The sequence below is a fragment of the Blennius ocellaris genome (assembly GCF_963422515.1).
Source record: "Blennius ocellaris genome assembly, chromosome: 12".
Classification (NCBI taxonomy): Eukaryota; Metazoa; Chordata; class Actinopteri; order Blenniiformes; family Blenniidae; genus Blennius; species Blennius ocellaris.
In genome coordinates, this window is record NC_137661.1 from 3,836,122 (window position 1) to 3,854,555 (window position 18,434).

At 44.6% G+C, this 18,434-nt stretch overlaps 1 protein-coding gene across 1 annotated transcript in view; it reads left to right on the top strand.

Annotated features, from left to right (window-relative positions):
- Window positions 1–18,434, top strand: part of atp10a (ATPase phospholipid transporting 10A) — a 124,425-nt gene that overhangs the window by 77,919 nt on the left and 28,072 nt on the right. The window contains exons 11-14 of the mRNA XM_080505856.1: window positions 10,392–10,495; window positions 10,788–10,914; window positions 11,012–11,196; window positions 12,499–12,847. Coding sequence (XP_080361982.1) covers window positions 10,392–10,495; window positions 10,788–10,914; window positions 11,012–11,196; window positions 12,499–12,847 — 765 coding nt within the window. The remainder of the gene's footprint in view (window positions 1–10,391; window positions 10,496–10,787; window positions 10,915–11,011; window positions 11,197–12,498; window positions 12,848–18,434) is intronic.

Below are 18,434 nucleotides of genomic sequence, written 5' to 3' on the forward strand. Positions count from 1 at the left end.
GGCAATGGAGTAACACGTCTTTTGTCAAGCTCTACTGAAAATCTCGTTTAAAAGTTGTAACTCGGCACTTTTTGTCATTTTTTTGCGAAGTTATATTGCTTTAAGTGTCTCTTTTATCCGTCGCTACCCAGTGCTTGCTGCGCCAATGGCTAAAAACTTACGAAAATACAAGTTCACCGGAGGATCCTCCACCACTGGGCCTAAAGCCTCGGACTCGGCTACCGACACTGACGGACAGGAGTCACCGCGACCGCATGACCAAATAGAGATCATGGAAGAAATGAAAGCTGAAATACTCCGTTCATTGAAGAATGAAATAGTTGTGTTGCTTAAGTCTGAGCTGAAAACCGTGCTTGTTGAGGAACTAGAAGCCGTTAGACACGACCTACAAGCTGTGAAAGCAGAAGTGGCTAATAGCACAGCCACAATCCGCTCTGACTTGGACACGGTGAAAACAAGCATATCGGAAATGGAGCGAGGACTATCGGCGTGCTCTGACGACGTGACTTCGCTGCAAACTAAAGTGGGAATCCTGGAGACTGAAGTAACCAGTTTGAAAGAAAAATGCCTTGACTCTGAGGGAAGGATGCGACGCTCCAATATACGGATCCTGAACGTGCCTGAAACGCCTGGTTCGAGCGCTCCATCCGCCGTCTCCACTCTGCTGAGGAAGGTGCTGAACATGGACAGAGACGTCCTGGTCGACAGGTCTCATCGGGGTCTGCCTGCAAGGAGATCGGATAAGCCCCGCGCCATTGTAGCCAAGCTGCATTATTTTCAGGACTGTGTGGAGATTCTCCGCCGCGCTCGGGAGACCGGCCCCGCTTAAAATCAACGGAACTACCGTCTACATATTCCCGGATTACCCCCCCGAGCGTGGTGCAATCCAGATCAGCATTTACGGAGGTTAAGCGGCTGCTGCGGGGATGCCCAAACATCCGATACGGCCTCCTCTACCCAGCGAGACCACGGATCACACACAACGGGAAGGAGAAGCAGTTTATAAACGCGGAGGAAGCCCTGGCATTTGTGAAGGCTGTTATTCTACCAGAGACACCACAAAACTGAACATGCCATGAAGATAAGTGATCATTTACCTTGCACATGTTAACGCTATCATTGGTCCTGATGAGCAGTGAAGTCACGCTGTTTATCATTATAAGTGCTCAATATGAAGATGCTTATATGCTTCTGGACATAAATCTACTGCTAATATAAGTAATGTCAGAAGATAACATCTGAATGACACTATAAGGGTTTGAATATACTTTCTCCAGTTAACTGTTTCACTGCTGTTCCTGATAACCCATTCCCTGCTTCTCTGCTTTTATTGTATTTTTTATTTTTTCCATCTAGTTTATAATTTCATTATCGTTATTTAATCTCTAACTTTTTATTATTATTCTCAGCACTCGATAAATAGCTTAACATTCTTTCTCTAAGATATCTTTGTATTTCTAAAATATTCGTTTTTCATTTATTTATTTATTTTATTTAAACTATTCAAATTTATTTCATTTACCGTTATCACTTCTTAATTTTACATTATTATTATCGATGCCTCCAACTCTAGTTTTCTTTTCTTTTATTATTTTATATATCTAATTGTTTTCTACATATTATTTTCTATATATCTTCTTTATTATTATTTTATTTATATTTATTCTTTTACTTTAAAACATATTTATTTAGATTTTTTATTTGTTTTGTTTTTTAACCATCGCTATTTTCATTTTACTATACAAAAAGGACATATTAATGGTTATGTGGTTGAGTTTGAACACATATGTGCATCATTATTCTGTTTCGTCTACCATGTGCCTTATATCAAGCAGTCCTTTTTTTTTGTTGAATTCAGTAGAGCTTGTAAGTTAGTATACTGTAGTTGCCCTTAAAACACTTAAATGTGTGTATACCGTTGCAAAGGGGTTGGGGAACACCTTGTTCTAATAGGTGTTGGGGTTTGGGAAACTAAAGTATTTAAGTTGAAGTTCTTTGTTTTTCTCTCGGTGGTTAAATCATCAGCTTTCTTAAAACACATGTCTGTCCTGGAATGGAGTGGTGCTCGTGTTTTCTCATATAACATAGGCTAATGACTACACACAATCTTCAAAATGGACCAGTTGGCTGCGATGTGACCTTCATTAGTTGGAATGTAAAATCCTTGAATCACCCTGTAAAACGCAAAAAGGTATTATCTCACCTGGAAAAACTTAATGTAGGTATAGCTTACCTTCAGGAAACGCATTTGCGTACATTTGATCACTTCAGGCTTAGAGGTGGATGGATTGGTCAGTCATATCATTCAAATTTCCATAATAAATCTAGAGGGGCAGCCATTCTTATCAATAAAAACATCCCATTTGTAATGTCAAAGGCTGAAACTGATTCTTCAGGCCGCTATATAATAGTGGTAGGCAGACTTTATAACACTCCAGTCATTCTTGCTAATGTTTATGCCCCAAACTGGGATGATAGCCCTTTTTTCACAAAGTTCTTTTCGTGTCTTCCAAACATGGATACACATCATCTCATTCTGGGCGGGGATATGAACTGTGCTATGTCACCTGCTTTGGATCGCAGCTCATCTAGTCCTTCAATCAAATCCAAAACTTCTCATGTAATTCAATCATTTCTCGACATGAATGGAATGGCTGATGCTTGGCGCTTCTTGAACCCCAAATCTAGGTGTTATTCTTTTTTTTCCACCTGTTCACGGTACATATTCACGTATTGATTATTATTTTTTGGACAAAAGACTTCTTCCGTGGATAATTAAATGTCAATACGAAGCCATAGTTATATCTGACCATGCTCCTTTATTGGCAACTTTACGAGTTCCGACTTCTCATACTGTCTATCGTCCTTGGCGCCTCAACTCACTTTTACTATCTGATGAAAAATTTGTTAACTTTATATCATCAGAAATAACCTTATTTAGTACAATAAAACCCCAGGGATGCCTGCATCAATAGTCTGGGAGTCAATGAAGGCGTATCTTAGAGGACAAATTATCTCGTACAGTGTGAAACTCAGAAAAAGTCATTATTCAAGACTGGAAAAGTTGACCAATGATATTTTAAATTTGGATAGGACTCTCGCTACTACTCCATCTAATGATTTATTTAAACAAAGACTAATTCTCCAAACTGAATTTAACCTTCTATCGACAAGAAATATTGAAAATCTAATTTTGAAAACACAGAGTAAAACTTTTGAATCTGGAGAGAAATCCGGGAAAATTCTTGCCCATCAGCTCCATCAGAAATCCTCAAATCGAATTATAGCAGAGATGAATGATGAATTTGGGGTAAGGCATAAAGATAATTTAGAAATCAACACCTGTTTTCACAAATTTTATTCCAAACTATACACTACAGAATCCCTGAAAGATGAGTCTTTACTTAGTTCTTTTTTTAAAGAATTGAAGATCCCTAAAATTGATAATGAAGTTGCTGCTGATCTGGAAAGATCATTTTCCACAGCGGAAGTAATAAATGCTATAAACTCAATGCAAAATGGAAAGTCTCCCGGTCCCGATGGATTTCCTAGCGAATTCTACAAAAAGTTTGCCACCCAGCTTGCCCCTGCTCTGCTCCCTGTGTTTGAAGAATCCTTTAACAACTCCTCACTACCCCCGACAATGCGCCAAGCGGTCATCTCATTAATTCACAAAAAGGATAAAGATCCCTTAGAGTGTGGTTCGTACCGCCCTATTTCTCTTCTAAATGTAGACAGTAAGATTCTAGCCAAGATACTGGCACATCGGTTAGAAATTATTCTTCCTTCCATTATTTCTGACGACCAAACAGGGTTCATTAAAAATCGCCACTCTTTTTTTAATATACGACGCCTATTTAATATCATATATGATCCCACTCCATCTAACATCCCAGAGATAGTTTTATCCCTTGATGCGGAAAAAGCATTTGACAGGGTGGAGTGGGATTATTTATTCTATGCCCTTAAACAATTCGGCTTTGGCTCCAAATTTATCTCATGGATAAAAGTGTTATACTCATCTCCAACTGCTGCTGTCCGTACGAACAATAATCTTTCTGCATATTTTCCACTGTTACGTGGCACCAGACAGGGCTGTCCACTGTCACCCCTGTTATTTGCTTTAGCAGTTGAACCATTAGCTGTCGCACTACGTGATAAAGCTGATTTGAAGGGGCTATGGCGAAGGGGTTTGGAACACAGAATATCCCTCTACGCTGATGATATACTTTTATTCTTGTCTGATCCATTGACTGGCTTACCGATCATACTGAACACATTAGGAGAGTTTGGTAAAATATCTGGGTTCAAGGTTAATTTACAAAAAAGTGAAATCATGCCCCTTAATACTACTGCCAAATCAATTAATTTTGACCTTTTTTCCCTGAAAGTTAACACGTGCAAATTTAAATATTTAGGAATTTGGATTACACATGATTTTAAAGATATTTTCAAAGCTAATTTCCCCCCATTATTGTGTCAGTTAAAGCAGGACCTGGAACGGTGGGGTCTATTGCCTTTATCACTAGGAGGTAGAATCAATGTCATCAAAATGAATGTGTTGCCTAAATTTCTATATGTTTTTCAGAGTATTCCTTTGTTTCTGTCAAAATCCTTTTTCGCGTCAATTGATAAACTAATATCGGAGTTCATTTGGCATAAGAAAACACCTAGAATACGTAAAAATATGCTACAACGCCATTGTCAAAATGGTGGATTTTCTCTCCCAAACTTTCAATATTACTACTGGGCTGCCAACATACGAAATACTCTGTACTGGATAGATTCCCAAAACTCTGATTCAGCCCCTAAATGGCTTCAATTGGAACATTTGTCCTGTCAGTCTACCTCTCTACCTGCCTTGCTTAATACGAAACTTCCTTTACCTAAACCTATATCTGAATATTCCTCAAATCCAATAATTAAACACTCTTTTAAGATATGGACGCAATTTCGAAGATTTTTTTCACTAAAAGATATTTCAATCCACGCCCCTATTACAAAAAAACATCTTTTTAAACCATCAATAATGGACAAAGCTTTTGATATCTGGGTTAAAGGAGGAGCTACTACAATTGGAAATCTGTTTATTAACGACACTTTTGCATCTTTTGACCAACTGACATCAAAATTCAATATTCCGCGGTCACATTTCTTCAGATATCTTCAGATCCGTAATTTTGTATCAACATTCATCTCCTCTTTTCCATCCACACCAACCAACTCTCTCCTAGACTGTATTTTGAAACTAAATCCATCTTCGAAAGGGTCTATTGGACTTCTTTATTCTTTAATTAATTCTCACAATTTGAAACCTTTGATCAGGTTGAGGAACTGCTGGGAGGAAGAATTGGGGTTAGAACTATCTGAGAAGATCTGGGATGAAGCTGTGGGAAATATACACTCTTCTTCTATCTGCGTGAGACATGTCGTGATTCAATTCAAGGTTATACATCGCCTCCACTGGTCCAAAATCAAACTATCTAAAATGTTTCCTGGTACTGATCCCTTGTGTGATCGTTGCAAGCAAGCGCCAGGTACTCTCACACACATGTTTTGGTCCTGCCCGAAACTGGATGGGTTTTGGAACTTGATATTTTCAACATTTACAGACGTCTTAAAAATGGCAATAAAACCCACTCCTATAACAGCAATGTTTGGGGTCATACCACCTGGGCCACATCTCAATCGACGGGCAAAAACTATGGTTGCTTTTGGTTCTCTCTTGGCACGTCGCCTGATATTGCTGAAATGGAAGGACAAACATCCTCCGACTTTTAAATCATGGTTAAATGACATCCATTTCTTGAGATGTGAGAAGATACGATACACCACAAGAGGCAATGCCCAAAAATTTTATACCATCTGGCAGCCGTTTATAACTTTTATTGAAAAAATGGAAGCCAAGGACATTGTAAATTAGAGCTGATGATCCCACCACTTTTTGAGTTATTTCAATGTTCACTCAGGGCTTTTTTTTTTTATTATCCATTTGTGTGTGTATGTGTGTGGTTATATGAGCATTTATCTGTTCTTTGTGCATGTGTACATACGCATATATTCACTCTGTATACACTGTACCTTAGAAAGCTTGAACTTCTGATTTGTTTTATTTTCTATGAGCCATTGAGAGAATAGCTCAAATGGAGCTATGGGGAGGGGGATGTTTCACTGTTCTTAAGTGAAACATCATTGATGTTTATGTTTTTGTTTGTATGTTGAAAAAATAATAAAAAGACCTTGACAAAAAAAAAAAAAGTTTGCGTACCAGTATGCAAATTCTCCCGCAAAGTTTATTTTTGTCAAGCACAAATTTTGCGTGGGAAGTGTCGTACGCATCTTTCAGGACCCGTTTTGTGCTTGGGCAAGCTCCCCCAGGTCCCGGTCTGAAGGGAGGCCACCCTCCCAGCCCCCCCCCCGAAGCGTAGAACTGAAAGAGCGTGGGCCCCACAGTTCAACATGGCAGTGGAAGCATCATGCTTCAGGGCGCCTGGAACTGAGAATCTCATCCTAGTTGAAAGAATCACGGAGATTGAAGGATATGTGACGTTTTTGAAAGAAAACCTCAACAATTCAGCTGCAAAACGTGGTCAGGTTCGTGGCTTTGTCTTCCAGCACGACTCAAATCCAAAACACATGTTGCAGATGAAGAACCGCCTCGGAAAAACCAAAGTGAACGTTACTGATACAAAGCCCAGTGAACATGTGTAGGGTGAACTGAAGACCCGGGTCCAGGCCACAATCCAGTCTGGAGGAGCCTGAAGGATTGGTGAAAGGAGGAGGGCTGGGGTCCTGCAGGACACATCAGAGACGTGTGAAGGTTTGGTGAAAGGAGGAGGGCTGGGGTCCTGCAGGACACACCAGAGACGTGTTACCAACTCCAGCCATCAACTGCATGATGTTAGAGAGGATGCACAACCCACTGTTGGTATCAGGGGGGCTGAGAACTTGGACCCTGGTAGTTTTTCTTAAATAACTTGGTTCCTGTGTGCAAAGTGAAACAATATAAGCATCTAAAATAAAGCTGGGATGTTTGGAAAACTTGCGTTAAAGAATGCTTTGGTCTGTTTAGCAGCACTTGGGAATTATTTGGGGAAAAAAAAGTGAAATTTCATAAAGGAGGATTGATCATTTTGACCTCAACTATTCAGCTGCACATGGTGATGATTCAGTGTAACCCTAATCCTCCTTGAGAACCTCCTTGAGAACCCTGCAGGCCTCTTTGTTTCTGGAGTGCTGCGTTACCTGGCAGGCGGCAGGTCCTGGAGGACTGAGCACGTTTCTTTCTTTCAGTGCCTCGCGTGCTGCCACTCTGGTGTCGTCGCCCACAGGCTCTGCTGACTGGCTGGCTGTGGCCTGGCGCAGACCACCTGCAGCTTGGGCTCACCATTGGCTGAAAAGCAGCCAATGAGAGGGCGGCGTGAGTTGGGCCTCCTCGTAACACAGACCTCCATAAAGGCTTCATTCAGGCAGTGAGGGAGTTGTTCAGTGTGCGTCTCATGATGTAACTCGTCTCACTGCTGGTGCAGGTTTCTATCTAATAGCCTCACTCACCTTCAACCTAAACACTACTGGTCCTTTTGTGTGTCTCTACCATTCATTGAGTTGAACTAAGCTGTATTCTTAAAGCCCTAAGATCATTCATAACCCTGCTGAGTGCTTTTTGTTATGCTAGATTGTGTTTTTTCAGCTTTGGATGCATCGTTTACTTATTGTATCAGTGGCTGTTTATACTTCATCCCTTTTTTCTCAATATGGTCGAATTCTGTCTGAGTCACGGATCCGATTGTTTCTGTTTACATGAATGCTGAATAAAGTATTGGGAATTTTGTGTTTTTATACACAAGATTCATTTCAGTGGGCCAGTCCCACAATGCTTTGCACTATGATGTTTGTTGTTTGTTGTACATGGGGCCTTGGATAAACTTTATCAACTTAAAAAGGTTATATGTAGGTTTAAGCTTTTGTATTTATAGCTCAAGTCTAATATCCTTCTCAAAATTACAAACGCACCTCCTTTCTTTCATATATATATATGTATATATATATATATAAAGTGTTTACATGTGTGCTTGTCATGTCCGCACCAACTTGTTAACTTGTGAACCAGCAGTGTGATACCAGGGGCTGAGATGAACAATTCACATCACAGCAGGGAGGCTAATAGCATAGCCTAATGGTTGTCCACAAGTCAAGCAGGAACCTTCCACATGCAGGCGTCAAATTCTATTTTGGGTGGATTTTCCCCTCTTTTCCGGAAAAGGAAAACTAAACGTTCCACAAAGTTCCACCTGCGTCTGCTCCCAGCAGTCCAAGAGGAGAAAACTCCTGCTGTTATCTTCAGTCCACAGCCGGGAGACAGGAGAGATTATTACTTCTGTGCGTCGCCTCACTTGTCAACAAAGACACTTTCTCTTCATTGATGTCATTTTATAACAAACAAAAAGGCTTTTCTTTGTATTTAAATGATTTGATCCTTACTCGTTTTAATAATAATAATAATAATCTTTATTTCTATAGCACTTTTTATACATTAAGCAACACAAAGTGCTTCCACAAAAATTAAAAACAATGCAAAGATAAAATAGATGAATAAAAAGCAGGTGAACACACACGCACACATGCAGACACACATCATAGGTGAAGACATGCCTAGTGATATGGAGACATGGCAGGACACTGAGGACTAAGGTGAGGAAAGGGACATATTTGGGCCGTCCACACTGGGGGCGGCACAACTTCCGACCACAGGGGGCGCCGCCCCACAGATCCCCCCCCAACCGGGCAGACAAGCCAATCCCACCACATACGTGGGGGACCTGCCAGGTGCCCGGGCAGGGAAACCCATGGGACGGCTCCACCAGCGGCAAAAACCGGCCACCACCAGTGTAGCGCCCCCTAGAGGAACCACTGGAGATAAAAAAGAAAATTAGATAATTATCTGAAATAAATAAATAGAAGTAGATAAATACATTGATCAAATACATAACTATATACACACATACATGTATAAAATCAGTTAAAAGCCTGATTAAAAAGGTGAGTTTTTAACCCTTTTTTAAAAACCTCAATGGACTCTGCAGCCCTGAGGCTCCCCGGCAGGCTGTTCCACAAACGGGGGCCATAGGAGCTGAACGCAGCCTCCCCGTGAGTCTTGGTTCTAGTTTGAGGGACAATTAAAAGGCCGGTGCCGGAGGACCTCAGGGCCCGCGAGGGTTGATATGATAAAAGTAGTTCGGATAAATAAGAGGGTGCGAAACCATTAAGACACTTAAAAACTAGTAAAAGAACCTTAAAATCGATCCTGAAGCGAACGGGGAGCCAATGCAGCGATTTTAAAATAGGCGTGATGTGGGCCCGCCCTCTGGTCCTCGTCAGCACTCGTGCGGCAGAGTTTTGTAGGAGTTGTAGTGGTGCTAAAGTTTTCTTGGGGAGACCAGAGAGCAGGGCGTTACAATAGTCAATTCGACAAGAGATAAAAGCATTAGCACCTCCGCGTTTGCCTGAGAGAGAAGTGGGCGGACTCTGGATATATTCTTCAGTCTGTTTCTGAGTGAAGAGTTCTCTCAGCATTCAGCTGTGGTGATATTAGCCAGGCTACATGGCTGGCAGTCAGCGTTGGAGCTGCATCAGTGTGACGGAGGAGCCCTGCAGGAAGCTGGCGGAGACGCTGCGACACTTGCTTCAGCACATCTCCAAACCACTTGTGGTGTTCGGGGGTTTAAACGCCTGTGAAACAGGACGTGAGATTGACGGGCACAATTGTCATTGACTTATTAGTGGGATGAGCTCTGTGAAGTCAATGTCGCGGCGGAGGGGTAAGGACACATGCAAGTCTGTCGCTGAGCACTTCCACACATTGCCAAAAGAAAAACAAACTCAAAATATGAAACCTTCCCTCTCCTGCCCTTCCCTGCTTCGGAAGGTTACTCCAGATGAAAAATGCCCGGACGCCTAAAGATGGCGTGTTCGGAGTGGAGCTGGTCCGTTGGTTCTTGGGCCTTTGGGATGTAACTCACTCCTGCTGCAGGCTTCTTTTAGCCACTCACACCTTCAGCAAAGAAGAAATTAAATTCACCCTGAACAGGCACAGTGTGCTAATCTCCACATTCCCTTAGGAATTGAATCTCTTCTCTGCTCATTACGAACCAGAGAGCATGTGGGCCTGCAGCTCACCTACCAAACGAAGCTCTTGTTTTGTTATATGGGGACTTCAATACACATGACACACCCTTTTACTGTTAGGGCAACCTTAACTTTAGGCTGTTGGGTCAATGACAAACCTGCGGTTCGCTAACCAGAAGTGAATATCACTGTAGATTGTGGAATAATCAAGGATGTGAATAAAAATGTGCTTTTGCTCATTTTGTCTCTCTCTCCTGTCCCTGAAGGCAATTCCAAAGGAAAACGTCAGAAAAAGATGGTGGGAAGGACCCAGAACTTCCTGAACCTGTACGCTGCAGACGGCCTCCGCACGCTCTGCATTGCCAAAAAGGTGAACATGTGGCTGCTGCGCCCTTCTGTCAGGAGGTCGTGTGTCTCGGTGTCCCGCCGTCCTCCAAAAGCAACGTTCCTCATGACGCGGCTGCGGTCTGTGCCACGTTCCCAGGCTGCTAATGCATGCTCTCACAAGCCAGGCTCCATATATCGCATCGCTGGTTACAAATGCCCGTCACCCAAGTGAATACATAAAGCACCTTGTCAGGATGTTCTATTGTCCCTGAAGAGCCTGGGGGTTTTTTTTTTACCCCCAACACTTCAACACATGAATGGTTTTTCTATGGCAGATTCTGAGCAAAGAGGAGTACGCCTGCTGGCTGCAGCGCCACCTAGAGGCTGAGATGGCCATCCAGGGAAGAGAGGAGCAGCTCTTTGAGTCGGCTTTGCGTCTGGAGACTGACCTCCAGCTGCTTGGTAAAGTTTCAGTTGAATTGGCCTTATTTATTCAACAATCCTCTCGACAACACTGAATGAAACATGTAACACTGGAGAGTCCTGCTTCGGCCCGCAGGAGCGACGGGCATCGAAGATCGACTGCAGGACGGCGTCCCTGAAACCATAGCCTCTCTGCGACAGGCCGGTCTGCAGATATGGGTGCTGACAGGTGACAAACAAGAAACGGCCGTCAACATTGCTTACGCCTGCAAGTTGCTGGACCCCGAGGAAGAGATCCTCACTCTGAACGCCGACTCTCAGGTGAGCAGCCGCTACACTGGAGGCCTTCGCGTGTCTGGGCTCACACAAACACACCCTCCTCACTCTGACATTGAGTCGGATGTTCGATGGACTCCGTTGTTTCTCATGTGTTCAGTTTGAGGTTGAGAAGCATCTCTCTCCTCACCTCACCACGGGATAGAAAGTCTGACCAGGCTGACCAGAAGTGCATCCTGGGATGCGACGTCACATCTGTGAAGACTTTGCCATTAAACCCAGTGCACAAGATGAGCCTTATGTTGCAACCTTTTTTAAGAATTTAGCAACATTTTGAAAACAACATGGCAACAGCAGAAATGCTGAAACTAATGTCGTTTTCATGTTGGGCGCTATCGGGTCTGTTTGTTCTGTAATAAAGCCAGACGGAGAACAATACGACAGGAACATTAACACTGGGAGAACACAGACATTCTGATGGACAGACGACTAACTTGTGTTGTAATCACAGTGACTGGACTATACAAGTACAAAGCCTCAGGAGAACATGGACGACCACCATGATGACCAACACAATGACTGAGTCGGAGCTCGTTCAAAAAGTTCCGCGTCGAAAGCCGTTGTGAAAAAGCTGCGTTGCCAGTGGCTCTGAGCGCCGCTGTTGCATAAAGGGAGTTTTGTGTTTTCATGTAAACGGGCCCTGACGCTCATCAGACAACCGTCACGGCAGCGTTAAGCGATGGGTACAGAGGTTGGTCCAACGTAAGGCCGGCACGACGCCGCGTGAGATACAGTCTTCTTTATGTGCTGGGCCAGAGTTTTATGCACATTGTTGAATCAGAGCAGCTGCTTTTATGGAAGGTCTTACATTGACTGGATGAAAAGTGAAGGGAGCCATGGTGCAGCAGTGGGAGTAGGATCTGAAATGTCCAGGCCCAGGAGTTTGAGTCCTCAGTGTCCTACAGTGGTAAGGTCAAATTCCATTTGTGGCCAGGGAGGCTTTAACATGTAACACACAGGTGAACATTTGGGGAAACGTATCTTGCGTCTGGGAAGTCTCACCCCATCTGCACTTTGCCAAATTCATCGATGTGACAGTTGTATTGATTTTTTCCCTTAAACCTTTACCCTGAAGAGAAATTCTGTCCCAAAATGCCAAGCTGTTAATGTTAGTTTGTGTATGTTATTTGTTGAATCAAAAACAACATTTATTGAAGAAGGCAGCGGATCGGAAGGTCATTTCAGGACGGATAGTGTTTACTTCTGTTCTGCCAAAGAATCTGGAGGCCAGATGTGCGGCAGTTTTGATATGAAACAACACTGAATTCCTCCCGTTGTCTGAACCAGGAGGCGTGTGCGCTGTTGCTGGAGGAGAGTTTGCACTACATCCAGGCCAAATTCCTCTGCGACGCCTCTGATCAAGCTGCCAAGACCTTCCACACGGGCTTTGCACCCGTTGAGACGTCCCCCGCCTCGCCTCCGTCCTCCCACTCCGCTCCCTTCCTGGTGCACCGGCTGGGCCTGGTCATTGACGGTCGGACCCTGGCCTATGCCCTGGATAAGAGCCTGGAAGACAAATTCCTGGCTGTGGCGCGGAGCTGCCGGTCCGTCCTGTGCTGCCGCTCCACGCCGCTGCAGAAGAGCATGGTGGTCAAGCTGGTGCGGAACAAGCTGAAGGTCATGACTCTGGCCATAGGTAAGCACCAGGCGGAACCTTCCCTGTTACACACATTCACATGGAAACAGCAGCACGTCACACCGGAGCTTCTGACCCTGAGAGCCACCGCAGTAAGCAGTTGGACTTGTGTGGGGAGGCTGTGCTGATATTCAGTCAGTTAATCACTTGTGACTTTTCACTGTCTGACCAAACGGCCTCATACAAAATTCTATATCAGTTTAATAAGGCGGGATACTGACACGGATCCCACATGTTCATTGCTTTGGGAGCGTGAGGTTGGCCCTGTTCTACCATCACCAAGCAAACTGCTAGCACACTGCTAACTCTGCCCCGGAGCTCCCAGCTAATATCTCGGGTTCAGCAAGTATCCAGAAACACCAGTGTGTGTGCAGTGACTCTGCTCGTGGGTTTTTTCCTGTGTTTCCCCACTCAGTGTTTCACACAGGGATGTTCTCACCTGACAGGCTCGTTAGCATCTATATGAGCTACCGGCTAACATGCTAGCAGTGTTTGGTTCCGCAAACAAATGTGGCGTTGACGAAGGTGTGCACTCCGCTGAGTGACGTGGTACTTCAAACTATACAGTCATTATTAAAATAAAGTTTCTTCTGGGGATCTTTTGGATTGAATTCTTGAAGAAATTTGAGACGTTTACTGTGACAGACGCTTTTTGTTACTGGCGGTCACATGCTGCCGTGTCTCGAGGTTATATCACTGAGAAGTCATGTGGAATTAAGTCAGAATCCAGAGTTGCTGGAGATTTCAGCTTCTATTCTGAGTTTTATCTGAGATTTGAATGTGGCACCAAAGTGTTGATTGAACCTGAGTTCACTGCATTTGATCTGGGTAATTAATAATTCAAAGCATTATGAAGTATTTCCATGTTGGTGATGTTTACGTGGCAACGTTTTGTTTCAAGAGTTTCATATTCAGACAACAACGTACTGAACTGTGGACTGATGACTGGAGAAATGATGGACGAGATCTTCACTGCTTCACTTTCAGTCAGCAGGAACAAATGATGCCATTTTGATGCGTTAAGAGTTGTTTATTTGGTTTTGAAAAACAATATTAGTTTACATGGCAATGGTTAAACACTGAAAGCCACGGACGCATGTTCTGCTCTAAACATGAACAATGGGAGAACACAGACTTGCTGGTGGACAGACGACCAACTTGTGACTGCCAAAATAAAAGTAGCAAGTCCAGGAGAATAGACTCCCATCATGACATGGTTGTTATTGTCCACCTGCTGAGCATGTGCAGAAGAACTATTTGCTGCGGCTGACCAGTAGGCTGCACTTCCTCACTTCCTCACACGAGGCAGAGCCTGACAGTTTCCAGAAAGGGAGTTATAGCTTTTTCAAAAAGTTCCACTGTAGGAGCTGTTTACAAAGATTTGTGTGCTGTGAGCACTGTTGTTGAGAAAATGGACACCAAAAGCACTACAGAAGTTTTGCGTTGTCACTTGAAATTGTGGTGGAAAGGGGATTTTGCATTGGCTCATGATCCAACACATGAAGTGGCAGAAGGCGGGGCCTACATCAATGGACCCAACAGGAAGGACAGTGGCAGAGAGACATTACGTAGGTAGATTGGTCTTGTTCCTGTAGCAGGGTTCATACTGCACCCGCCTGTCCCACTGGAGGAGTTTAAACATGGAGCCTCCTTTCTTGTTTGGATAATAACGTCCTTCACTCTGGAGAATCCAAATGTGCTGCTGCACAGCAGATCACAGCATGTCCAGGACATAGGAACTCATCTTGCAAGGTAATAAGTGATTTCAAACACAGTCCATGTGAGGACTTGGTGAAGAGCTCAGAACTAACGGGTCCAGATACTCCACACTGAAATCTGACACTTTGATTTTATTCTCACTGGTAATGATCCTGTTGATTGATCGATACCCAAACCTCTCTGAATCTTCCTCTGATCATGCCCCCAGCGTCTTCACGTCGTTTATATACTTTTCATAAACACTTCAGTCTCGTGCTCACATAAGCTGAACCTGCTCATAGCACTATCAACAAACTTTTATATTTACTTTCACTTCAAAGAACGGAATCCCAAAATATGAGCATCTTGAAATGTAGACGTCTCGTCTTGCATACTCTGTCGTTCTGGGCAAATAGGACAACATCTCATGGCGTGGTGGGACAGTGGTCAGCTCTGTGGGAGGTTCAGATACGACCCAGAACCTTTCAGTGTGGAGGTTGCATGGGATTCCTCCGGTTTCCTCCACAGTCCAAACAACATGTGCTGTGGCTGCCTGAACACTGTGCGATGTGGCTGTCGGCTGATGGTCAATCTGGGGAAGAAATTCAGCCAAGAGGCTTCAAGGAATGTACGATTCTTCTTCTAAATATATGACAAATACCGACTGAGTCACGTTTCCTTGTACTTTGGTTTGGTGCTCTGCACTGCAACACATTTGACCAATCAGAGGGAGCCCTACCGTACTTCAAGTGGAGAGATTGATTGAGAGGATAGAGGAGAGGAGAGGAGAGGAGAGGAGAGGAGAGGAGAGACGGAGAGATAGATTGAGAGGAGAGGAGAGGAGAGGAAAGACGGAGAGATAGATTGAGAGGAGAGGAGAGGAGAGGAAAGACGGAGAGATAGATTGAGAGGATAGAGGAGAGGAGAGGAAAGATGGAGAGATAGATTGAGAGGATAGAGGAGAGGAGAGGAAAGACGGAGAGATAGATTGAGAGGAGAGAGGAGAGGAGAGGAAGGATGGAGAGATAGATTGAGAGGAGAGAGGAGAGCAGAGATGGAGAGATAGATTGAGAGGATAGAGGAGAGGAGAGGAAAGACGGAGAGATAGATTGAGAGGATAGAGGAGAGGAGAGGAAAGACGGAGAGATAGATTGAGAGGATAGAGGAGAGGAGAGGAGAGGAAAGACGGAGAGATAGATTGAGAGGATAGAGGAGAGGAGAGGAGAGGAAAGACGGAGAGATAGATTGAGAGGATAGAGGAGAGGAGAGGAGAGGAAAGACGGAGAGATAGATTGAGAGGATAGAGGAGAGGAGAGGAAAGACGGAGAGATAGATTGAGAGGATAGAGGAGAGGAGAGGAAAGACGGAGAGATAGATTGAGAGGATAGAGGAGAGGAGAGGAAAGACGGAGAGATAGATTGAGAGGATAGAGGAAAGGAGAGGAAAGACGGAGAGATAGATTGAGAGGATAGAGGAGAGGAGAGGAAAGACGGAGAGATAGATTGAGAGGATAGAGGAGAGGAGAGGAAAGATGGAGAGATAGATTGAGAGGATAGAGGAGAGGAGAGGAAAGACGGAGAGATAGATTGAGAGGATAGAGGAGAGGAGAGGAGAGGAAAGATGGAGAGATAGATTGAGAGGAGAGGAGAGGAGAGGAGAGGAAAGACGGAGAGATAGATTGAGAGGAGAGGAGAGGAAAGACGGAGAGATAGTTTGAGAGGATAGAGGAGAGGAGAGGAGAGGAATGACGGAGAGATAGATTGAGAGGATAGAGGAGAGGAGAGGAGAGGAGAGGAAAGACGGAGAGATAGATTGAGAGGAGAGGAGAGGAAAGACGGAGAGATAGATTGAGAGGAGAGGAGAGGAGAGGAAAGACGGAGAGATAGATTGAGAGGATAGAGGAGAGGAGAGGAGAGGAGAGGAAAGACGGAGAGATAGATTGAGAGGATAGAGGAGAGGAGAGGAGAGGAAAGACAGAGAGATAGATTGAGAGGAGAGGAGCGGAGAGGAGAGGAAAGACGGAGAGATAGATTGAGAGGAGAGGAGAGGAGAGGAGAGGAGAGGAAAGACGGAGAGATAGATTGAGAGGATAGAGGAGAGGAGAGGAGAGGAAAGACAGAGAGATAGATTGAGAGGATAGAGGAGAGGAGAGGAGAGGAGAGGAAAGACAGAGAGATAGATTGAGAGGATAGAGGAGAGGAGAGGAGAGGAGAGGAAAGACAGAGAGATAGATTGAGATTAATAGATTAATGCTCAAAGAGCCATTTGGTCCTGTTTAACACTGAACACAACACCCAAAGAGCCACACATTTTATTTTGACAGTCCCACAGGAAGACCATGCCAGGAGGACACTACACATCAGTCTTTTATTTTGACAGTCCCCCAGGAAGACCATGCCGGGAGGACACTACACATCAGTCTTTTATTTTGACAGTCCCACAGGAAGACCATGCCAGGAGGACACTACACATCAGTCTTTTATTTTGACAGTACCACAGGAAGACCATGCCAGGAGGACACTACACATCAGTCTTTTATTTTGACAGTACCACAGGAAGACCATGCCAGGAGGACACTACACATCAGTCTTTTATTTTGACAGTCCCACAGGAAGACCATGCCAGGAGGACACTGCACATCAGTCTTTTATTTTGACAGTACCACAGGCAGACCATGCCAGGAGGACACGACACACAAAACCTTCTTCACTGCTGGTTGACAACTTATAACTAATAAACTAAACTACATGAACTAAGCAACAAAAACACAACACAATTATTACCGACACTACAAACCTAACATCCCCCAATAATTACATTTAAAACACGTCAAACACAAACTCCCATAATGCATTGCAGCTCTCAGCTCCTTTATTGCTACACTTTATTAAAATGGAAGATAAATGTGGGAGATGTGGATTGTTAGAACCATGAGTGTGATGGTGTGTCTTTAATGTCCTGTAGTTGTTGTGTGATTCACTAGAATGTTCCGTCACTCTCAACAAGTCTGTAATCAACCTCCTGGAACTGTCGGCTTTTACTGTGAAAGGTACAGGAAGCTCCCAGCTTCAGACACCAGTTGAGCCGCTGTCATGACCTGCAGCCGCAATTCTACGTTCTTCATGCTTTATTGTTGTAATGACGTTACATCACTGCTCGTTCATGACCCTACATTTTACCACTCTTTGTAGGGACTGCGCTCTGGTTGGCTTTGCCTCCTTACATCCCTCTCTGGGTGGCTTTGCCTCCTTACGTCCCTCTCTGGGTGGCTTTGCCTCCATGCCTCCCTCTCTGGGTGGCTTTGCCTCCTTACGTCCCTCTCTGGGTGGCTTTGCCTCCTTACGTCCCTCTCTGGGTGGCTTTGTCTCCTTACGTCCCTCTCTGGGTGGCTTTGTCTCCTTACGTCCCTCTCTGGGTGGCCTTGCCTCCTTTCGTCCCTCTCTGGGTGGCTTTGCCTCCTTACGTCCCTCTCTGGGTGGCTTTGCCTCCATGCCTCCCTCTCTGGGTGGCTTTGCCTCCTTACGTCCCTCTCTGGGTGGCCTTGCCTCCCTACGTCCCTCTCTGGGTGGCTTTGCCTCCTTACATCCCTCTCTGGGTGGCTTTGCGTCCTTACGTCCCTCTCTGGGTGGCTTTGCCTCCTTACGTCCCTCTCTGGGTGGCTTTGCCTCCTTACGTCCCTCTCTGGGTGGCTTTGCCTCCTTACGTCCCTCTCTGGGTGGCTTTGCCTCCTTACGTCCCTCTCTGGGTGGCTTTGCCTCCTTACGTCCCTCTCTGGGTGGCTTTGTCTCCTTACGTCCCTCTCTGGGTGGCCTTGCCTCCTTTCGTCCCTCTCTGGGTGGCTTTGCCTCCTTACGTCCCTCTCTGGGTGGCCTTGCCTCCTTTCGTCCCT